A 22,540-nucleotide genomic window follows, 5' to 3' on the forward strand; every position below is an offset into this window, starting at 1 on the left:
CAGGTGCGGCTCCCCAGAGAACGGCAGAGCAGGGCCAGGCCAGATCGGCCTAGTTTTGTAAAAGGAGCGTGGCAGGCTCCCTCACGTGCGCCCCACCAGTGGCTGCGCCCCGAGTCTGTGCAGGTCACAGTTCTGTCAGCTCCCACCCCAGGGGACCGCTGAAGGGTTTGCGGGACTTGGGGAGGTAGGGCCTCCTAGGCCAGGAACTTTTCCCTCTGCTGTTGTTTTCCTTGGAAGGGGTGGTCGTCATAAGATTTACTCCATAGTCAGAGAGAGGGGAGGAGATTTTCTGTCTGCTGGTTCATTTCCCAAATGGCTGTAACAGCCAAGGCTGGACCAGACTGAAGCCAAAAGCCAGGAATACCACCATCTGGGTCTCCTACATGGGGGCAGGAGCCCGGCCACTGGGCCCATCTTCAGCTGTCCTGCCAGGTGCATTGGTGGGAAGCTAAGCGGGAAGGGCAGCCGCTGGGCCTGGACACGGGGGTGTGGCAGGCAGCACGCAGAGCACCACGGCCAGGCTGCCTGCCGTGGCCTTGCTGAACTGGTTCCCACTTCCCCTTCCCAGGCAACTTCCCCCTCTCTCCTCTGCGTTCTCAGGCCCAGGGGCCCCTGCCTGGCTGCTCCGCCAAGCCACGTGCTCAGGGTCCTCTGCCATCCAGCTCACTGGGGGCTGGGTGTGGTCCTGGGCTTGGAATGGGGCTCCTCCTGCCCCAGCTTCATGTGTGGGGACACCCCTGAGGCCACACAGGCAGACACAGCAGCGACAGCAGGCAAGGCAGTAAGGCAGACACACACAGGGCGGACAGTCACCCACAACCACACATCCCCCCCATACACACAGTCCTACAGCCACACACACATTACAGACACGCAGACACATGGCCTGGGACACCTGGCCGCAGTGACAGCACACACGTGTAGCTTTGGAGTTTCCCCAGAAGGGCCCTTCAACACGGAAGGAGCTCAAGAGTCACTAAAAAGGCCCCATCCGGTCACACTCCCAACCACTGCACCAGACAGACACTGTGGCACACAAACACGCATCAGAGCCCCGGCAGGAAACCGGCCCACCAACGGTTACACAAACATCCTCCACGGGGTCACGGTCATGGTTTGACCCTGTCACAGCCCCACCCACGCCACGCTCGGAGGTCTGACCCTGGCATCACACAGAGGGCCAGCGGGCCATGCCCACTGTCTGACCTCACGCTTTGCCACACTCAGACCTGGCCTGGGGAGTCCCATGTGGCCCCGCAGACTGCGGCGACCCCGTCACAACCAGACACTGTCACACCCAGGGGCCCAGACGAAGCAGCTCCCACACATGCAGACACACCCCCGGGGCCCAGCCCTGCAGGCCCCGTGACAGCCCCGCCCACCTGCCCTGCTCTGCCAGAGCTGGCGGCCTGCGGCCTGCGGCCTGCGAAACCGTGGGCTCAGCACCTTCCCCTGCCGCGTGTGCAAGCGGCCCTTGCCCTGCCACCCTGGCCTGCTGGGTGGCCCAGCCCCGTCTGGACAAGTCTGTCCCCTGCCCACCGCAGGGACAGGGCCTGGGGTGCGGGGCGCCCTGCTCTCTCACCAGCCCCGCCTCTGCCGGCTGCTGGGGAAGTCATGGGAGGTGGGGAGCCTGGCTTCCGGCTGGAGCCCCAGCTTCCCGTCCTGCCCCCATGGGGCAGGAAGCGGCTGGGGGAGGCTAGCTCAGGCCTTCCTGCCCCTCCCACTTTGAGGGGTCAGCTGGAGGGGGGACTGGGGGAAGGGCAAGGGAGCCCCTCCCCCATGTCCCTGGGTGGCCATCTTCTGCGTGGAAGTTTGAGGCACTGGGAGGCCAGTGTACCCTCCCTGCAGCCAGCTGGTCCCCTTCCTGTGTCTGGCTGTGTGCCTGGCACAGTGGGCCCAGCCAGGCTGCTGTGTGTACATAGGCACCTCGGGTCTGGGATGTTTTGTGCCCCAGCTGGCCCTCTGCATCACCACAGCTCGTCTTGGGTGCACACTGGTGCATCTTTAAGTGCAGGTGTTTCCGTTTCTTACACGGAGTGTGTCTGGGCCAGTCATTTCTGGGTAAACTTGGTGAACCGCGTGCCTGTGTGTGTCCATCCCAGGGGCTGGCCGGGTCCTGTGTGTGGGTCTGGATGAGCAGGTGGTGACTGTGGGCGATGGTTGGGGTGTTGAGGCGCTCTGGCATTGCCTGAGGGCAGGCTGTGTGGCTGCGGTGTGGGTCTGCCCTGCTTGCTGGGGTTAGCAGGCACAGCGGGGAGGGGGCTGGGTCCTTCTCATCCCATGACGCCTGCCTCTGGCACCGTGAGCCACTGGCGCCCACTGGCCTCAGTGCTGAGTGGAGGCTGTGTCTGCGGCGTGTGTCCCCTTGCTGGCTGGTGCCACGCTGACGTGGGGCTGGCTGCGGCAGTGGGCAGGGCAGGGGCTGTGGTGGGCACTGGCCCTGCGCCCGGCCCTCAGTATAAATATCCTAGGCTGCCTACCACTGTGTTTACTTGGCCCCAGCCCGGGGGAGGCCTCGGCCCAGCAGGTCCTGGGGGCAGGAGTGACCAGGCCACAGCACAGACGCTTCCCTCTGGCCAGACAACTGCCACAGCCTGGCCGCACCCCTCCTGCATGGGGGCAGCGACCCTCACTCTAGAGCGCAGTGCAGCTCTGCCCTGGATGTGCCTGGGAGACAGGCAGGGGTTGGGGAGGGAGGGCCAGTCAGGAGCCGGGAGAAGGGTAGGAAAATATGAGAGCAAAGACCGGGGCAGGAGGGGACGTGTCCGCGGAGCAAGGCATGGGGGGGACAGAGGCGGTGACAGCGGCGGAGAGAATGACAGAGGGGAGAGGCAGTGGGCACAGGGCTGGGGGAGCTGCTGGCAGCCAGAGCGGGGCAGGGGCTGAGTGTGAAGGGGGAGGGGAGGGCAGAAGGCAGAGGAGCCAGTGCAGGGCAGACTCAAGGGACAGGAGTGGCCGGCAGCAGCTTTGGTGGAACACAGGGACGCAGAGGTGTCAGTCGCCAGGGGGGAGAAGGGCAGACAGGGGAGGGAATGGCTGGGCCAGAACAAGCAGGCGACATGGAGGCGGGGGCCGGGTGCCACCAAGGGGCTCTCCCCAGCAGGCCAGCCTCCCTGACTCAGCCTCTCCACCCACCCCAGGCCGGGGAGTCCACACCGTGGGACCCGCGGGGTCAGCTGCCTGGAGTCCCCAGCTCTCTTCCTGTCTCCCTGTCTAATCCCTGTCCCTGGACTGGCCCCGCCTCGGTCTCTCAGCCAGACGCTCCCGTCTGGACCATCTGACTAACCCTAACTCTGACTCAACTGCTGTGGCTCTCATTTCTTTTCTTAAAAAAAAAAAAGAAAGAAAGAAAGAAAAAAGTAACATTTCTGGCCTGCACAGTCTATCTTAAGAGATTTAATGATCAGATGACAGACCACGCCCGGTCTCCCACATCGCGGGGCAAACGCCAGCACCCAGGTGATGGCCGCCCACCTCTCACTCAGTCCCTGCTGTGACTCCAGCACCAGCCTGGAGTCTGGGGATGGATCAGCACTGCCAGGTCCTAACCACTAGGGGCTGGCACATGAGGGGTCTGCGCTGCCATGCCCAATATGGACCCTTCTCCCATCTTCCTCTCCTAGGATGACAAAATGGTTCCAGACCTAGGATCCCCAGACTTCACTTCTTGAGCCCACAGTCCCTCCACACGGGGCCTCCCTGAACATCAGGGAGGAGCTGGGGTCCCCAGTCCAGGGGTATGTTTTGTGGTGTGGTGCCAGGCACCTGATCTAGGGCGGGCTCTGCCGTGACCATTACGCTTTCCTGCCTCTCACTGCCTTTGCTCCCAAATTTGGGCTGACCTACATGTGAGCCCGGGGTCAGAGCAGGAGCCCAGGAGGTGACCTGGGGGGTCTGGCATGGCCAGGGTACCACCATTCTCTCAGAAGAGCCAGGGATCCCCAGGCCAGCCTGGCTGACCCCTGGCTTATGCCACCCACTCCCACAGTAGCGACCAGTTCCCCCTGTGCTGGGGGAGCAGAGGGGTGCGGGGCATGGGAAGGCAGGTCGCCTGGGTTCCCACAGGCCGGTGGCTGAGTCACCAGGCAGCCATCTGGCTCCCATTAGCCCAGGGCGGCAGGGGGCTCCCGGGGCGGGCCCTGTGGCGGGCTGGGGGCAGGGAGGCTGGGGCTGGCTGTGTGGGATGACTCAGGGCCCTGATAACAGCCTGTGCGGATTGGGGGAGTGTAAACGGGGGAGAAGGAGGCGGAGGAAGTGAAGGAAGGGAAAATTGTGGCTGGGCAGAGGGGGGCTGCTGGGGCTGGGAAGGGGAACTCCCCCCTCCCTCCCAAGCTGGCAGGACCCAGGACCCCCAGGCCTGCCCAACTCCATGCCAGCCTGGGTCCTGAGGGAGACAAGGGCTTGTGCCAGGCCTATGCCCTGACAGCCAAGCCTGGGGGAGAAGCAGAGGGCTTGGGGTGGGAGGAGATAAGGGAGAGATGCCGTGGCTGGGGAAAAACGGAAACCACAGGCAGGAAGCATGGGCCCAGGAGGTGAGACTGGCAGTGACGCGGACATGCCCCAAAGAGCCATGCTGGCTGTCATGGGGAGGACTTGCACGCTGGGCCCGAGACAGAGAGGGACAAAAGGGGAGACACACACACAGCTCTGGAGAGGGGAGGAGGGAGAGAAGGGGACCCAGAAACAGAAGGGGTGGGCCAGGTCAGAGGCACCAGCAGGTGGGAGCGCCGACTCCCCTGTAGTCACTGGGCCGGGCCCGCAGCAGTGGCCTTGCCAGGCAGGGGAGGGTGGTAGCTGTCAGTCGCCGTCAGGTTCGGGGCTCGGGGCATCCTCAGGTTCCTCCTCGTCAAAATAGCGCTCCTCCTCGTCCCGGGCCACAATGTCCAGGTTGTCCAGGTCAGGGTTGTCATCCACGGTGCTGTGGAGGGGCAAGACGGTCACAGCCTGGGACCTCCCTAGGTCAGAGGTCATTAGCGCTGTGATATTTGGCCGCAGAGGGGGAATACGGCCTGAGCGCTTACAGCAAAAGGAAGTGTCTTCCAAATCACGTTTCATAGAAAGTTGGCTTTCTCAAAGCGCAGAAAGACCCGGTGACACGGCCACCTTCCCAGGCAGCCAGGGGTTCCCAACAGGGCGATTCTGCCTCCTGGGGTACTATGCTACTTGATCGGCACAGCCGGGGTCTGCTCCTGGCAGGGCCCGGGGACCAGGGACACAACTCCACTCCCTGCCACTCGGTGGACCACACACAGGTGCTCTGACCCCTCACCACCCTGGGCGCTCTCCCTGCCCCACGGGTTGCCTCCTCACAGAGCCTTCCCACCCCGCTTCCGTTCTCCATTGCCCTCACTGCAGGGGACCTGTTCCAGACAGGAAGACCTCTCCTTGGTTTGGTTCCCTGCTTTTCCCGAGCTTGGACTGGGCAGACGCCAAGCACATGTTGACTTATTGTGGGCGAGGACCTGGCAGGCCACTGCTGCCCTCGTGGGTACCTGGCTTGTCGACAGCAGTGGTGTCACTCGCCAAGGGATCCCATGAGCTGGGTACCCTGCGGGGGGTTCTGGGAAGCTGCACTGCGGCTGGGGGTAGATTTGTCAGACCCCTCAGCCGGGGGATCCCCAAATGGGTCGGGATGCTCTGTGTACAGATGCCCCAGTGATAGAGACCATGATACCCACCACACCTGCTCCAGGTGGCATCGTTCCCAGGCCACAGTCCTGGGCCTGGAGGGAGGGACAGTGTATGCTGCCAGGCTGCTACTCCCAACCACAGGCAGGACTCCCTCTGCTGACGAAGCCACTTCCCTCTGATCCTGTGTCCTTGAGCTGGTGGCCCATGCTTTTCCTGGGCAGGTGGCCTAGGTGTCTCTGCCCAGGTCTCTCAGGAAAATGGACAGCTGGCATGGTTGGTCCCTGCAAAGCCCTGCCATAGGCGTTAACCCTGCCAGGGCTACTTCCTGCAGCCTGAGACAGGTGGAGGTGGTGGACAGAGAGGGCTTTGGGAGCGGCCTCCTGTTGGGCCGCTGCCATCTGCAGTGCCAAGGGCAGCCCTGTTCACACCTCTCCTGGCTGAGGCCCTGGTTCAAAGCAGCCACGTTGCTTGGCTGATCTGGCTCACCAGGGGGTCGGGGAGGCCGGGGACCCCAGAGCACCTGTAGTCAAAGTCGCCGTCCTTGCCATCCAGGAAGCGCTGGTGCATGCGGCTGGTGAACTCCTCCCGCAGGATCAGCCTCTCCTCCGAGTCAGGGACCCAGGTCTCCAAGTCTTTGCCAGACCTCTCGTCTGCAGTGGGGACACCACAGTGGGCATGTGAGCAGGGCACTGGAGCAGCACTGGGGTGGATGCGGGCCTGAGCCAGCCCTGCCCTGCCCCCCCAGGGGCATGCACTTCAGCTACACAATGCCCATACAGTGCTCTGGCCACCTCAGGGTGGGGGAAGCACTGGGCACTCCAGGAGTTGGGACAGGGATGTGGGAGAGCTTGGGAGGGCGCTCAGGGCCAGGCCTGTGACTGGATGCTGGGTCCCCCTGCTCCTGGCCCTCACCTTCCTCATCACTGTCCTCCTCTTCTTCCTCCTCCAAGCAGGCCTCCTCTTCTTCCTGCTGCTGGAGCAGTCGCTGCTGCAGCTCCCGCTCCTGGTAGGACTGGAGCAGCAGATCGGAGAGCGGGCAGGCAGGAGTGCCGGGGGCGCCGGGCTTGGGGGGCTGGATTGGGGCACGGGCGCTGAGTTCTTCCTGGCTGAGGTACTGCCCGATGTACTGCTCGTACAGCAGTGGGGCCCGGAGCCGCATCTGCTCATCGCTGAAGTACTCCCCCGCTGTGTGGAGACACAAGGGCGTGCGGTGAGCATTTCTCAGTAGACATGGGCATGTTCAGGTATGCAGGAGAACCATGGGCCTGAGCTGTGAACACTGACCCGGGCATACGCAGGGGCAGCCTCAGAGCCAGTAGAGGCCAGCAGCCCACAGCCAGCTGTGCCTGAGCGGTGGCACGCGGACCACGCAGGCAGGGCATGCACACCCGTTGAGCCCTGGCCTGGCTGCGAGTGCACACACATGCACTGTTACACAGACGTGCACACACCCACGTGGACCTGGGATCAGGTCTAGCGGTGCCTCTGCCCACAGGGTGGCTGCAGGCCCCACCTCTGACCTCTCTCCCCCAGGACACTCCTCTGCACCCCCCGTGGGGGGCCAGGCTTGCCCCCCATGCCCCATGCGTCTTCCCTGGAAGTCTCTGCAGGACTGCTTCTGTCCTTCTGGCGGCCACCACACCTGCCCCTGGCCCCCTACTCTTGGGTCCTAACCCCAGGCTGAGAGCCCGCAGCACTGGGGTCTAGCTTGCTCCCTCAACCCTGCTCTGTTCTGTCTCAATCCCACTTCTGTTTCCAGCCTCTTCTATCAAACTTTCTATTCCTCTTTCTCCCTGGCTCAGATCACTCCCCCTTCCCTGATCTCTGCTTCCTTCGTCAGTTTCTGCCACTTAGCCCTCCCTCTCTCACCCCTTCCTCTGTCATCCCCTCCCTGCCTGCCCATGTTACACACTTCCTCAAGGCCTTTCCCCTACTGGCGTTTGGCTAACTTTGCTGCCTTCATGGCTCTTTTGCCTGGCTGCTATGTCTGTGGCCAAAGATGCTCAGTGAACTTGTGGTCAGAAAGGCATCGAGGTCTCATTCACGGCTGTCACCCTGTCCTGATCAGGATGTCCCAAAGGGGGCCACTGCCTGTAACACTGGCACCCCACATGGACACAGGGTCCCAGCTGTCCCACTTCCCATTCAGCTCCCTGCCAATGGCCTGATAAAGCAGTAGAGCATAGCTCAAGGGCCTCGAAGCCCTGCACCCACATGGGAGACCCAGAACAAGCTCCAGGCTCCACCCTGGCCCAGTCCCGGCCTTGGTGGTCATTCAGCAAGTGAATCAGTGCATAGAAAATCTCTTTCGGGGCCGACGACTTTAGCCGGGTGGCTAAAGTCCTCGCCTTGAACATGCCGGGATGCCATATGAGCGCCAGTTCTAATCTCGGCAGCTCCACTGCCCATCCAGTTCCCTGCTTGTGGCCTGGGAAAGCAGTCAAGGACGGCCCAAAGCCTTGGGACCCTGCACCTGTGTGGGAGACCCGGAAGAAGTTCCTGGATCCTGGCTTCGGATCGGCATAGCACTGGCTGTTGTGCTCACTTGGGGAGTGAATCATCGGACGGAAGATCTTCCTCTCTGTCTCTCCTCCTCTCTGTATATCTGACTTTTCAATAAATAAATAAATCTTTAAAAAAAAAAATCTCTCTCCCTCTCGGACTCTGCCTTTCAAGTAAGCAGTAAGTAAGTTAAAAAAAGAAGACAACACCCCCCAAGGCCATAGATGCATCACCCTGTGTGCAGTGAGGCAGCACTGGCCTGTCCCCAGCAGCAGTGGGTGCTCCCTGCTATGTCCCATGTCCTCAGAGCTGCCACCTGTCCCCCTGCCTCTGGAGGTGCTGGGCTCGCACTTCTGTCTTCCTGGAGCCTGAGCCTGCTCCCAAATCCTTGTTTCTGCCTAGCTCCGTCCTCCCCACCTTGGATGAGCTCACGCAACGCAGCGTAGCGCCGGTTCCGCAGGCGGGTACGCAGGGTGCGGGGCCGGGCACTGCCCTGCCGCGCCACCTCGGCACAGTAGAAATCTGCACGGTGGTCCCCACGCAGGTGGCTAAAGCAGGTCAGGTGTTCCTCACGGAGCCCGGTGCGGAAGCGTTCCAGGAACACAAGTGGTTTCTCTTGGTAAAGCTGCCGCAAGATGGCCACCTTCTCCCGCTCGGTCAGGTCAGGCTCGCCCTGCTGCTGGCTACACACAGGCAGGGGGCTGGCAGCCACGGCATGCAGCATGGCACTCACTGCCGGGTGCTCGGCTGCGGGGGTGTCACTCTCCACACTTCCCAGCGCGTCCTCCACCGCTTCCGTCTTGTTTTGGGGGCTCAGCTCCCCCCAGTGCCCAGGTCTGGGCTCCGTGCAGCCTGGGAAGAGAGAAGGAATAAGCTCAGGGAAAGACAGGCCAGGAGCTTCTTCCTCCCCCTTTCCTGAGCACCTGTTGTGTTCTGGACACTTCTGGGGCTGACAGTCAAGCTGGGGAGCACAGACAATTGACAATGTAGTTATTCAACACACACAATATGTTGGATGCTTCCTAGAGCCAGAAAGCGAAGAGAGTCAATAGGAGACAGGCTGCAATTTTAAAATTTTATTCATTATTAAAAAATTTATTTGGGGGCCTGGCACAATGGCTCAATTGGCTAATCCTCTACATACAAGCACTACAATCCCATAAAGGCACTCAACAGTTCGAGTCCTGGCTGTTCCACTTCCCATCCAGTTCCCTGCCTGTGGCCTGGGAAAGCAGTGGAGGGCGGCCCAAAGCCTTGGGACCCTGCACCTGCGTGGGAGACCTGGAAGAAGTTCCTGGCTCCTGGCTTCAGTTCTGCTCAGCTCTAACTGTTGCAGCCATTTGGGGAATGAACCATGAGACAGAAGATCTTTCTGTCTCTCCTTCTCTTCATAAATCTGCCTTTCCAATAAAAATAAGTAAATCTTTTGAAAAACAAATATTTTCACTTCATCTGAAAGAGAGGGAAGAGGGGGAGGACAGGGAAGGGAAAGGCATACCCACATTTTCATTGTGCTCAGGCCAGGCCAACACCAAAAGCCTGGACCTTCATCCAGGTCTCCCTCGTGGGTGGGTGGGTGGGTCGCAGGCACCCATGTCCTCCAGCCGCCACACCTGCTGCCCAGGGTCTACAGCAGCAGGAAGCAGGGAAGCCAGGGCTTGAGCTGGGCACTGTGGCATGGAATGTGGGTGTTCCAAGCAGTGACCAACATGCTGGGCCAAGTGCCCACTCCTACCTGTGTGTTCACTTATCTGAGAGGGAGAAAGAGGCATGATGGAGCCCTCACACCTTGTTCACTGCCCAACTGCTACAACAGCTGCTACAACCAGGCCACACTGGAGCCAGGAGCCAGAACACCAATCCTGGCCTCCCGCTGAGTGGGAGAGGCCTGAGCCAGCAGGGCTGCCCCATGGAACCTGTGTTAGCACGAGGCTGGACCTCAGACTCAGGCACTCTGACGAGGCCATGAGGCTGCAATTTAAAAAAAAAAAAATTTCTCATTTAAATACAAGGGTCAGAGAAGGCTTTGGCAAAAAGCAACATACGTGTAGAGATCCACGCAGTTAAGGACAGGGACCCAGGATTTCTGGTGGAAGAGAGTTCAAGGCAGAGAGCAGCTGAGCGAAGAACTCGGGGTCCACCTCGCTGATCCACTCAGTCCCCCACTCTTCACTTGGTCACCCAGTCACTAAGCTGTCCCCTCCCTGTACTTGCCCACTGCACTTCAGCTCTGACAGGTGAGCCTTCCACGGCAGAGGAAGGATCCCACTGAGGTAGCACAGCTGGCTAGCAGACAATCCAGATCAAAGACACAAAAGGCAGAATCGGCAAAATGCTGAGTGCCGGGCAAGCCTTGGCGAGAGGCTGCAGCCCGTGGTGCCAAGTAGGGACAAGGCCTTCAGGTGGCTGGGGACCCACGGGGCAAGGCTTATGGGTGCAGGGGAGTCCAGCCACTGAGTTGACAAGCCAGCAGGAGCAGGGCAGGGACTGCAGGAGGTGTCCAGGGCTCCAGACTGGAGAACCGTCAAACTCCCCAAGACAGGGCCCTGGGGAAGAGCAGGTGCGGGCAAAGATGCTGAGGTCTGTTAGGGACGTGGGACACGGGTGGCAAAGCCCCTCGAAAGTAGCCAGGAAGGAAGGGGAGTAGGCATCCTGCCTAGTGGTTAGAATACCAGGTCCTGGTGGTGCACAAATCTGCTGTTTGTGGTGCTGGCATCCCACATGGGCACTGGTTCTGGTCCCAGCTGCTCCACTTCCTATCCAGCTCCTTGCTGACAGCCTGGGAAGGCAGAAGATGGTCCAGGCGCTTGAGCTCCTGAATCCACACAGGAGGCCCGGAAGAAGCTCCTGGCCTCTGGCTTTGAACCAGCTGGCCCAGCCCTGGCTATTGTGGCCAACTGGGGAGTGAACTAGTGGATGGAAGACCTCTCTCTAGCTCTGCCTTTATATACACATACATATAATATTATACACATAGATTATATATAATAACATATTATATATATATATAATATTATATCAAAGCGCCTATCTTCAATTACTGGTTCCGACTCCCAGTTTCCTGGGAACACAGACCCGGACAGGCAGCAGTGTGGGCGCACGCTGCGCTCAGCTTCCGTTTCCACGTGGCACAACTGGATTGGGCTTCCGTGGCGGCTATTATGGGCATCTGGGGAGTGACCCAATGGACCAGAGCTCTTCCTGTCCAGCTTTCTCGCAGATAAACCCAGTGGGCAGTCACCTGTTACAGTGGCTGTGGCACAAAACGCACTGGAAGGCTAGAAGGAAGTGGGACATCCCAGCAGGGGAGAGGATTGGGGAGGGGGTGCAATGTCAACAAACCCTCTAGGTAGTCTAGTAAGAGAAAGGTCTGAGGTGCCAGGAAGCCACACTGCAGAGGGGGTGGGGGCAGAGGGGGTGGGAGAGTTGCCCGCGGGGCACTGGGCTTTGGTGGACGCTGTGGCTCTGCTCTGGAAGGCAGCATGGGCTGGAAACATTGGGGTCTTCATTTCAGGGGCCAGCGTGATGGCTCAAGTGGCTAATCCTCCCCTTGGAAACCATAGGATCCCATGTGGGTGCTGGTTCGTGGCCTGGCTGCTCCACTTCCCATCCAGCTCCCTGCTTGTGGCCTGGGAAAGCAGCCGAGGATGGCTCAAAGCCTTGGGAGTCTGAGCCTGCCTGGAAGACCCGGAAGAGGCTCCTGGCTCCTGGCTTTGGATCAGCTCAGTTCTGGCTGTGGCTGCTGCAGCCACTCGCAGAGTGAACCAGATGGGAAACATTTTTCTATGTGTCTCTTCTCTGTAAACGCGCCTTTCCAATACAAATAAATCTTCCAAATTGGGGGAGCGGGGAATCCCAGACTATACAAAAAAATTACAAAAAAATTAAAAAGCAAATCTTCCAAAAATAGTTCTTCATGTCAGGGTTCAACTGGTTTTTGTTTTGTTGCTTAACGTAAAGTTTCAAGTACATAAAAGAACAGATGACACCCTTCACCCTCCTCCGTGTTCCCATGACCTGCCTTCAGCAACTGGGGGGCGGAGGGGGCCCCGTGCAGCCGGGGGCCCAGGCCTCCCTCCGTGGCTGACACAGCAATGGGACGGGACTCCAAGAGGAGGCCAAAGGAGTAGGGAGCACACACACGGAAGACGCAAGGGAGAGGGCTGAGGGAGGCAGCAGGTGTGAGGGGGGCCCTGCAGAGGCAGACGCGGGAGACTGGAGGGACCCGGGGACAGGACCGAGACCGGGCAGGGGCTCCCCGGGACGGCTGGAGGGAAGACCCGGGGCAGGGGCTCCCCTGGGTCTGGGGGGACCTGGGGTCAGGACTGAGGCCGGGCAGAAAGAGGACCCAGGCCGGGCACGGCCGCCCGACACCTGGAGCGGAGGGCAGGTGTCCCTCCGTCAGGAGTCCGCCTTCCTCCGTGTTCCTGGGGAGTCACTTCCCAGCGCCGCGCCGCTGCACCCTCCCGCCGCGCCTGCGTGGGCCGGGCCTCACCCGCATCGGGTCCCGCCGCCGCCGCCGCGGTCGCCACGGCCTCCATCGCGCCTTTCTCTCCGACTTAGCAACTGCCGCGCCGAGGGTTCCGCAACCCAGTCCCGACCCGTCGGCTCTCGGCAGCTACTTCCGGCTGAGCAAGTTCCCCGGGTCGGTGCTGCAGCACACCCAGACACTAAGGTTCCGGGCTGAACGGAGATCTTGGTGTGCGCATGCGTGTCTCCGTCGGTCAAGGGAGCCTTAGGCGGCCGGGCGAGGGGGAGGCGGGCACAGAGGGGCGCCGGGCGAGGGGACGCGGGCACTGAGGGGTGCAGGGCGAGGGGGAGGCGGGCACTGAGGGGCGCCGGGCGAGGGGCACGCGGTCAGCCTCTCCTGGCCGAGCCGCGGCTCCCGAGGCCTGGAGCTGCGCCGTGGGGCCGGTCAGGAAGGCTAACCCCGACGTGTGCAGGGCGGGGAGGACGGCCGGGCCCGCTGAGGGCCACCTGACCCTGCCGGGGCCGGCTGAGGGCCCCCGCGTGCCCGTGGGGGTCGGGGGTCTGGGCCATCTCGTGCCCGTGGGGGCCGGCTGACACCCCCGCGTGCCCGTGGGGTCAGGCTGAGGGCCCCCGCGTGCCCGTGGGGTCAGGCTGAGGGCCCCCGCGTGCCCGTGGGGTCAGGCTGAGGACCCCCGCGTGTCGGCAGGCGCGTGTACCCCAGCTGGGAACAGGGACACGTCCCCTCGCACGAGGCGGACTGAGCTGTTGGATCAAGGAGCCAACCCTGGCCGTGTACATGTCTACCTTGCACAGCGGGCACGTTCCAGAAGCCTGGGAGCCACCAGGGTCACGTGGGGCTTAAGGTCTCCAACAAGCTGCTTTAAGCACCTTGGGCTGCTTCATCCCCCAAGGAGGGGACTGGGAATAAGCCAGCTCAACCAGGAGGGGGCACGGCGCAGTAGCCTAGAGGCTAAATCCTTGTACCTGCTGGGATCCTATATGGATACCGGCTCGTGTCCCAGCTGTCCCCTTCCCACCCAGCCCCCTGCTTGTGGCCTGGAAAAGCAGTCAAGGACTGCCTTGGGATCCTGTGCCCACATGGGAGACCTGAAGAAGCTCCTGGCTTCGGATGGCCTTGTGGCCACTTGGGGAGTGAATCAACGGACAGATCTGTCACTACTCTGTAAATCTGACTTTCTAATAATAATAATAATAATAATAATAATAAAGACCTGCACTGATCAGAGTTGGAACTTCCTGGTCCACTCCTGGGCCTGGGGACCCAGCAGGCCATGCAACACGCCTACAGAGGGCACACCACAGGCGAGGCCAGCAGAGGGCGCCGCCGCATAGCACAAGGGCCCAGGGCATGGGGAGACCCGCAGGGCCAGGGAGGTTTAGGGTCCCTCTGGGATGGTGACCCCAAACTGTCTGGTGCTGATGCCTCACCCTGGACCCTGAGCCCAGTCAGCTTTGCACGGCTCTGAGCTCCAGCAAGGGAAGGGACTGGGGCTGGACTGGGTGCTCCCGGCCTGCATGGTCCCTCACCAAGAGCTGAGACGGGGCAGTAGCTGGGGGAGGATGGCACAGGGGTGTTAACGGCTCCATTTTCCGGCCCTTCCTTCCCACTGGCCATGTGGTGCCTGGAGCAGGAGCCCAGGCTCTAGGACAGCTGTGACCACAGGACTATGGAGGGACAGTCACATACTGCCCAAAGGAGGGCAGACAGCTGTGCAGGCCCAGGTGGAGGGGTGTGGCTGTGCGGGGTGGTGCGGGGCTCCCAGGCTCTAGGGCAGCCGAGGGAGTCATGTGCTGTGAGGGAGGCACACACACCTGTCCCAGCCAGGCGGAGGGGGACGGCTGTGACACACCCAGGGCCACACCAGCCAGCCCTCACCCCCGCATCAGTCCCCCAGCCCTCAGCCCAGGCAGGTGCTTTATAGCTGCACAGGTCTGTGGGCGGGGCTACACGGGATGGCAGCACCCCATGACGTCACCAGTGGGGGGCCAGCTGCCCTGCCACTGCTGCAGCTCCCTGCTGTCATACCTGCTCCCTACACACACGGGAGACTGGGCTAGCTGTTACAATCATTTGGGGAGTGGGAGATCTTTGTTCTTGCCTTCCTATAATGCCAACCTTTCAAATAAATATCCCAGTTTCTGAAAGGTTTTGGGATTGAGAACTGGAAATGAGCTGGTTGGATTTTAGACTGAGGAGGGACCCTGGGTCTGAGGGGACGTTTTCTGCCCCAAGTGCCTCAGGGAGTCGGTGATGAGTGACAGCTGTCCGCAAGTCAAGGCTGGCTACAGGTGCTGCCCCAGGATGCCACCTGCTTGCTGCCAGCTGGGTGCCAGGTCATCTACTGAAACCAAACAAGAATCAAGCAGGGCAGACACATTTCTTAATAAGTGCAGTTTGTTAAAATCCTGTTAAAACACACAGGTCGGGGGAGTAACCCTCGAGGACCGGGGTGGGGACAGTGCTGAGGCCTGGCACCCGGGGCCCCATCCCGAGGGCGTGGGGGGCCTCCCTCCCCCTCCCCGTCCCACACTGAATCCCACCAGAAACTACCAAGACGCCCAGAATAAAAGGTTTCAAGTTCAATAGTCACACTCTCTCCAAATACAAAAAGCAGTTACAATTCAACTGAACACAGAAGCTCGTGTGCAGTTACGGGGACTGAGACGTCGTATAAAAAGTCGGGTTACAGATGATCCTGCGCTTTGGGGTGTGTGTGGCGGTGCGGCCCTTCCTCGGCCAAGGAAGGGTCACCTCGGTGAAATGTCAGCGGCCGCCCCCCAGTAAAAACGGACAGATTCTAAACATTAAAAAAAGCATAATTACCAAAAAAATAGGTCACTGCTTCCTCCCTCCGTATTTTGCTTTTTAAACTTTTTTTTAAAGTTTTTGATTTTTTTTTTTTAATCCTGAAAAGTAGACAGTAAAACAGCTCCTGGAAGAGTTTACAACCAACTGCAGGAGGGCCGGGGAGGCCCAGGGCGGGCGGGTGAGTGGGGCTCGAGGGCCTCCCCTGCGCCCCGGCCTCGCTGCTGACCGAGGACAGGGGAGTCCTGGGGGAAGTCTTCCATCAAAAAGGCGGCGGGAGGAAGCGGAGGAGAGACGGGAGGTAGGGGACAAACAAAGTAAAAGGTACTGTTGCCTGTTCGAATCCAGAGAAAAATGCCCGGCCCTGCGCAGGGGAGGGGCCCCGCCAGAGGCGGCCCTGGGAGGAGCCAGGACGTCAGGGTGCAGGGCCGAGGCGGCGCTGGTGGAGGAAGCCATGGGGGCCTCTGCAGCCTCAGGAACACACCAGCTACTGAGTGCTTGCGCCTCCCTGGGTGCTCCCAGAGTAGCTCCCGTAGTCGTAGTTCCCGTAGTAGGGCGGCCACGGGCTCTGGTTCTGATAGTACTGGTTCCACTGCTGGGCGTACTGGAAAGAGACCAACAGCACCAGGTTACCCCACTGCACTGCACACTGGGCTCCACCTTGAGCCCCACCTTCACCTGGGAATGGGACAGGCAGCCGGGGTGGGGCTTGGATTCCCAGCTTGCCCACCCAGTGCCACTGAGCCAGCTAACAGGCCTGGCAGCCCAAGGAGGACCCCAAGGCCCTGGAATGGTACAGAAGCAGTGTCTGCAGCCCTGAGGCCTCCACGCTGGCATGCTGTGCCAGGGAAAGGCTGCACAGTGGCCAGCAGGCAGCCTACTACTGTAGGGGATAGTGGGGGGGTCTAAGTTTGGGAATGCCCACCCAAGGGAATCCCCTGGCACCTCTCCTGCATCTGGCACCTACCTGCTGATACTGGTTATAGCTGGGCTGGGGGTAGGTTTGTGCAGTTGGGGGCGGTGGCGGGGTGTAGGGGGCCGGACTGTAGCCCCCGTAGCTCCCATAGTTGTAGGCAGGTGGTGGCGGTGGTGGAGGCGGTGGGGCGGTGTAGCCCTGGCTGTAGCCTCCCTGGCTATAGGGTGGCTGGCTGTAGCTCGGCTGGAAGGCAAAGAAAAAGTACCAAGGCGTGGGTGCAGAGCAGACCACAGAGCGATACAGGAAGGGCCCCCCGGGAGGCTGCTGGAGGGCTGAGGAGCGGATGGGTCAGGACCAACGGCCACTCCCAGGCTCCCATGAAACCTTGAAGACCCGGCAGGGCACATGGTGCAGTACCAGGCTCCTTTTCTGTAAACCATGAAGCCTGCAAGCGCACACCCTGGGCCTGCGGCACTGGGCGATCAGCAGACAGACCTGTTGAAACACTGGGTGGGGGCAGCTCACCCAATGCTGCCCGGTACAGGCTGCATCGTGAACTTAATTTCCATGGGAACCCTGAGGGTCCCACAAGCTCCATTTAATAGAGGACACTGGAGAGCAAGAAGGTGAAGTCCTGGGCCAAGGTCACGCAGCTGAAAAGGAACTTTCACCCCAGGGTCCTTAGTACCAAAGCTTTCATCTATCTACGGTAGGGTTGCCCAGTTGGGCTGGCAGGATGTTAATGGAGCGCTGGGATGCCAGGGTCCGAGTTGCTCCGTGCCCGATTCTGGCTTCCTGTTGACAGAGAAGCAGCTGAGGCTCACATGGCTAGCCCACCGTCCACTTAGGAAATCTTAGCTGAGCCTGACCCCTGGTTCTGCTGCGATCTAGTCCTGGCTATTGGCACCTGGGGAAGGAAGCAGTGGGTGGGAGCTCTCTGCCTCTGTCCTCTGCTTCCCAGATAAACAAATAAAAATAGAGAGAAGCCATGTGTCCCAGGCCATTTAGGGGGTGCCTGCTCAGCCGTCTCCTCAGGAAACACTCTGGCAACCCCGGCTCTGGGATCCATTTGCTTGTGTCTGGTGGCTGGCCTCAAAACACTGCTCTGGAGAGCTGCTGCCACAGCCCTGGCTGCCCACCAGCTGGGCCTGGGGCTGCCCAGGGTTGCACACTCAGCGCCCCATTCTTGACATGCTGGCCACAGTGGGGTTAGACCTTCCAACTAAAGAAAGACAGCCCCACTTAAGGGCCTGAGGTGAGAGCGAGCCTGGAGCAGTCAGGCCCCTAGGGGACCAGTGCTGCCCCAAGTCTCCCTTAGAGGAGAATTTGGGGTGACATCCTCAGAAGGCCCCTCTAACCTGCTGGGGTTCAAGAACATGTGGGCCCACGGGCTCAACCTCTCACCTGCGGCGGGCTGTAGCTGCTGACGGTGGGGGTGCTGGTATTGGCGCTGGAGCCGGGGACACTGCTACTCTTGCTGTAGCTGCTGGCCACTGGGGGGTTCCGAGCAGGGCTGTAGCTGGGAGGTGGCGGCGGCTGCTGGGGTGGCGGCTGTGGGGGTGGCGGCTGCTGCGGCGGTGGCTGTTGTTGGGGGGCCCGGTTGTAGCTGCCTCGGTTGTTGGAGTTGTTGTTATCCCGGCTGTTGTTACCCCAGCGGTTCTGGTTGTAGCCACCACCTCCGCTGCGGTTGAAACCTGTGGTGGAAAAACCCCAGAGAGGGCCTGTTACACTCAACTGGTGGCCCGCAGGCCTGCTGACCACAGTGGCCCAGCACCACAAGCACAGAGGTCAGGTGAGCCCAGCACACTCCCTGGGCCCCATTCCTGTACCCCACAGGATAGCAGGAGACTATCCATGTACCGGCAGTTCAGCCTTGTCCCCAGGATAGCGAGCCTAGTGAGGCAGTGACCAGGGCTGTCTGGGCTTCCGCTGGGCCCCAGCAAGAACAGACTAGACAGCCATGGGCAGAGGGAGGTAAGGCACTGGGCACACCCCTGAAGGGGTGGCCCTTGTCCTCCCCAGGCCCAGAACCCACTTCCCTGCCCAGCTTGCTCTGTGCCCGGAAGTCCCTCCTGGGCCTGCTGCCTCCCTAACCACCAGGACCATGTCACTGAGCTTACAGCAACCCTGCCTGGGCTCTCCAACAACATGGGTCCTGGCTTTCTCCTCCCTAGGACCGCTCAGCCCCAGACTGGACTGGAACAGGGCTCACTCCATATCTGTTAGACATTCAGACTTCATGTCAGAGACTGCAGCACTAAGAACCCGTCTAAACCTTTCTCCTGTTTTAAACCCATCAGCAGAGACAGTCCCAGCGTGGGCCCTGTCAGGCACCGAAAGAGATGTGGGAGTGGCGGGAAGCGTGGTCAGGCTCCTGGAAGGTAATGTGGCATAACGGGCTATGCTGCCACCTGTGCCACCTGGCTGCTCCACTTCCCAGCCAGCTCCCTCCACGTGGGAGACCTGGACGAAGCCCCTGGTTTTGACCTGGCCAAGTCTCAGCTGCTGTACACATTTGGTGAATGAATCAGAGAAAGGAAAATATCTTATCTCCCCTACTTTCTCTCTGTAGCTCTCAAATAAATTAAAAACAAATAAAAATCAAAGCTCCTGGAAGCCGGAGAGCTGCAGGAATTGCAGGAATTGCAGCATTGCCAGGAAGCGGGATGCTGTGGGCTTCCCTGGCTCTCCTGGCGGCGGGCCCACTAGATCCGGGCAGGAGCCAGGAGCAACGCGGGCAGTGCCGGCTCACCTCCACGGTAGTTGCCTCCTCCACCGCTGCCTCCACCTCGGTTCTGGAAGCCTCCTCGGTTGCCGCCAGGGGGACCTCGGTTGTCATAGCGCTGGAAGCCGCCACCACCCCCTCGGCCCCGGAAGCCACCACCACCTCGGTTGTCAAAGCGCTTCTCGGGGGGCGGCCCGGCCTTGCGGCCCTCCTCGTTGTACTGCCTCACCAGCTTGTCAGCTTCCTCCCGCTGCAGCTCGATGAACAGAACCTCATCCAGGAAGTCCCCAACGTCCGGCAAAGTGAAGTTGGCTAGGAAGGGAGCACCCCAGGAGGAGCAAAGGGAAGAGGTCAGTTCCCTGCACCCCGAGGACACTGGCCTGCCGGAAGGGAATGGTGGGCAGCCCTGGAGTAGCGAATGAGGGCGCCTGCGTCAGGCTCCCCAGGCCAAGGCCTCTCTGGCGGTTGTCGGGTTTTAACGAAGCCCTCCCCCTTTCCCAAGCAGCGGGCTGTGCTCTACCCAGCCAGGGTCCCTGCCAGGCAGCTGGAGTCCCCACCCCGGATTCACAGAGAAGTAAATGGAGGCCGTTCAGGGGCCAGCAGCAAGGTGGCGTGCAGGCTGCACACCTGGCCACAGGTGTGAGGCTTTTCCATTCACCGCTGCAGTGGACAAGGAAGGGACAAAGCAGAAGCAGAGCGCAAGCAAGATCAGAGGCGACAGGACTGAGGCAGCCGGGGCTGCCCTCCAGAACCAGGCGCTTCCTACCTTTCATCTCTAGGACCGCATGATCCGGGACATCCTTCCCTTCCTCGTCGGTCCGCTTTATGGTTCGGTCTTTCAGGTCCTCGTCAGTGGGACAAATCACAATGGCTTTGCGCTGGAAGCCTTCAAATGGTCTCATTTTTCGTCTCTGGGCTGACCCATAAACATTTGTCTAGGAGTAGGCGACAGAAGAGGTGAGAGGGTACGGTCACAGCTGTTGGTCTCTCTGCAGGTCTCGGGCTCAGAGCAGGATGCCCGCTCCTCTCAGCAAGTGCCTAACAAATGGTGCTTCTCCACATTCCAGCTCCTCCATGAAACGGTCATTCCTCTTCTTCTCCAGACACGGAGGGAGAGCTCCCATCCCGCGCCATCTCACTCTGCACTATCAACTTAGGGCGCCCTCGAGCCCCTAGATGTCTCCAACAGCAGGGCTGGACCTGGCAGAACTGGGGAGCTGGGCCTCCATCCAACTTCCCCACCATCTCCCGGAGTATCATGAGAGCCACCGCTGGGCATTCAACCCAGTACGCCTACTTTCAACAAGCTAGCTGACGTGGGAAAGCAGCGGCTGACGGCACAGGGCAAGGGCTGCCGGGGGTCGGCAGTCCACCTGTTGCTGGTGTTGTGCCTGATCCCATCTTCCCCCTATTCTAAACATAGTGATACGCACAGTACACAACACAGAGCCTCACGCTTACAGGCAGCACGCTCCATCCCTCTGCTGCCAACCCCACTCCTCACATCTCATCGGCAAGCTCCTTATTGCTGCGCTGCCCAGCTGCCCTGGCATCCCCGGGGCGCAGGTCCTAACAGCCAGCAAGCGGGGGTCCCCCAGCCCTGGCTCACAGCACACACGCCTCTGCCCAGCTGCTCCCACTCCGGCACCTGCAGCTCTGAGCCCAGGGTTTCCCTCCGCATCCTGAGCTGCTGCTGCACAGCACGCCCCAGGGAACCTGCGAGCTCCCACAGAGGTGCCTCATGCTCCTGACTCCCCGTGCGGCCCTGGGGCTAAGCCTGTGAGTTTGAGTCACCTTAACACCATAAACAAGGCAGCAAGCCAAACCTCTGCGACCTCCTGAGCCCAAAACTGGTGGGGGTTGACCACCTGCATAGGTACCATGCCATGGAGGCAGAGTTCTGAGCGGCAAGAAAGCAACTCCTGGGTGGCTCTGACAGGCACCAAGAGGAGCAGCGGCGGGGAGAACAGTCTGGAAAGGCCTGGGGCAGGGTGGGAGCCCTGGAGTGGCCGTGCACACCGAGGCCCATCTTTACAGCTGCTGAGCCTCCCGGAGGCCCTTGACGGGTCAGTCTGGCAGATATTGGCTCTAACCTGACAGCCCCATCACACCCACAAGGTCCCGGTGAGCAGAGCCTCAGGCCTCCTTGTAAAATCAACTTACTGAGTCTTAAGTACTGAAAAGGTGGGGATGGAGGGGGAGCTGGATAGAAGTATGGCTTAGGGTCACTGTTAAGACAGAATGAGCTCATCTAAGTCTCCCTCACCAAGTCCAGAGCCCGTCAGTCACTGGGCAGGGTGCTGCCTTGCAGCACCCCAGAGCACAGGCGAGGCAGGCTGTGATCTGCCCAGTAAGCAGCCGCCGGGCTCAGCCTAGCCAATGCCTCTTGACGGGGAAGACAGCGACCACGTATGCGAGGACCTGCAGAAGTGGACACTACTTTCCAATTGTGGTTAGGCAGATCTCAGCATAGCGCCGAGAGGATGGGACATGTGGTCCACAGGATGCTGTTCCAAGGAGAAGTCCGAGGTGACAAGAAGCCACCCTCCAAATGCCCAGAACACAAAGGCAGCCGCCCCGGGGAGATCCAGCCTGCAGCCCAGCGGATTCCGACCCCAGACACGCTCCTGGCATGCAGCCCCTCTGAGCAGACACCCTCCCCTCGGGCCAGAGCGCACAAGAGGCACAGCAGGTTAGGGCAGCACAGCTGCACCTTTTTTATCCCAAGGTCTTCCTCGATGGCATTCCTGAGAGCAGGGCAGAAGGTGGCACAGGAAGTGTCTCCTGGCATCCAGAGGGTGGTGGGCGCTCCCGACACAATCCCACCCTGACTCTCCTAAACCCCAGGGTGCAGAGAAGCTCCCCGAGAGAAGGAGGCAACACTCGCGCTGAGGTCAGCCCCTGCACCTGCAGGGTAGGGGCTTTTACACCCAGCTGGCATCTGGCCTGCAACAGGCCAGACCCAGAGGGGCTCTCACACCTTAGGGAGGTGGGAGACAGCTCAGGCGATACTTTCTGAGATAACCCCTCTCTGCTCACTCCCAGCCTTGGGAAGAGGCAGAGGAGCCCCTGAGGCCAACACTATCTTGGCTTTCCTGGAGGGCAGGGAGCTAGCTGTTGCTGTTACCACAGCAAACACGGTGAGGTCAGCGCCACGGGCCAGCTGGCACTCTGTGGTCACTGGGGGCTGCTGGTGGCTGTTGCTAAGAGACAGACCCAACAGCGACGTCAGCTTTTCCAGCTGCAGAAGCGCCCTCGGCCTACCTCCTGCGTCTCCCAGTCCTGTCCTGCTGCAAGATGCCGACTCTGAGGACAGACCTGGGCCTCCCACCTCCCTCTTTCCAGTTGGGGCGGGAATGGGGCTGCCCAGATGAACTGCACAGAGAGTGTTGGGGTGAGACTCAGGAAGTCGAGGAGCACAGCGGGCCAGGACCTCAGCCATCCTGTCCACTTTTCCTTGTCATAGCTC

General features: G+C 60.7%; 2 protein-coding genes across 4 annotated transcripts in view; both read right to left on the reverse strand.

The window, feature by feature from the left end:
• Positions 1-3,381: 3,381 nt before the first annotated feature.
• On the reverse strand, positions 3,382-12,766 carry CCDC97 (coiled-coil domain containing 97). The gene is made up of 5 exons (XM_040976272.1): positions 12,629-12,766; positions 8,551-8,985; positions 6,544-6,816; positions 6,152-6,281; positions 3,382-4,918 (listed from the first exon to the last, which is right to left on the reverse strand). The coding sequence occupies exons 1-5, from the start codon at positions 12,672-12,674 to the stop codon at positions 4,798-4,800; spliced, it is 1,005 nt and encodes a 334-aa protein (XP_040832206.1). The 5' UTR covers positions 12,675-12,766; the 3' UTR covers positions 3,382-4,797.
• A 2,423-nt stretch (positions 12,767-15,189) lies between these two features.
• HNRNPUL1 (heterogeneous nuclear ribonucleoprotein U like 1) overlaps positions 15,190-22,540 on the reverse strand; it is a 31,465-nt gene continuing 24,114 nt past the window's right edge. For all 3 annotated transcript variants that reach the window (XM_040976274.1, XM_040976273.1, XM_040976275.1), the window contains exons 11-15: positions 19,838-20,006; positions 19,099-19,383; positions 17,751-18,040; positions 16,398-16,589; positions 15,190-16,034 (exon numbers count right to left, since the gene is read on the reverse strand). In XM_040976274.1, coding sequence (XP_040832208.1) covers positions 15,918-16,034; positions 16,398-16,589; positions 17,751-18,040; positions 19,099-19,383; positions 19,838-20,006 — 1,053 coding nt within the window. In that variant the 3' untranslated portion in view covers positions 15,190-15,917. The remainder of the gene's footprint in view (positions 16,035-16,397; positions 16,590-17,750; positions 18,041-19,098; positions 19,384-19,837; positions 20,007-22,540) is intronic.

Source organism: Ochotona curzoniae, unplaced genomic scaffold, assembly GCF_017591425.1.
Source record: "Ochotona curzoniae isolate NIBS_2020 unplaced genomic scaffold, NIBS_Ocur_1.0 contig_2699, whole genome shotgun sequence".
NCBI classification, from domain to species: domain Eukaryota; kingdom Metazoa; phylum Chordata; class Mammalia; order Lagomorpha; family Ochotonidae; genus Ochotona; species Ochotona curzoniae.

Coding starts and splice junctions, on each gene's coding strand:
- CCDC97 (XM_040976272.1), bottom strand. CDS start 12,674: ATGGAGGCCGTGGCGACCGCGGCGGCGGCGGCGGGACCCGATGCGG. Junction 8,986..12,628: donor GGCGGCGGGACCCGATGCGG/GTGAGGCCCGGC, acceptor CTCTCTTCCCAG/GCTGCACGGAGCCCAGACCT. Junction 6,817..8,550: donor GTTGCGTGAGCTCATCCAAG/GTGGGGAGGACG, acceptor GTCTCCACACAG/CGGGGGAGTACTTCAGCGAT.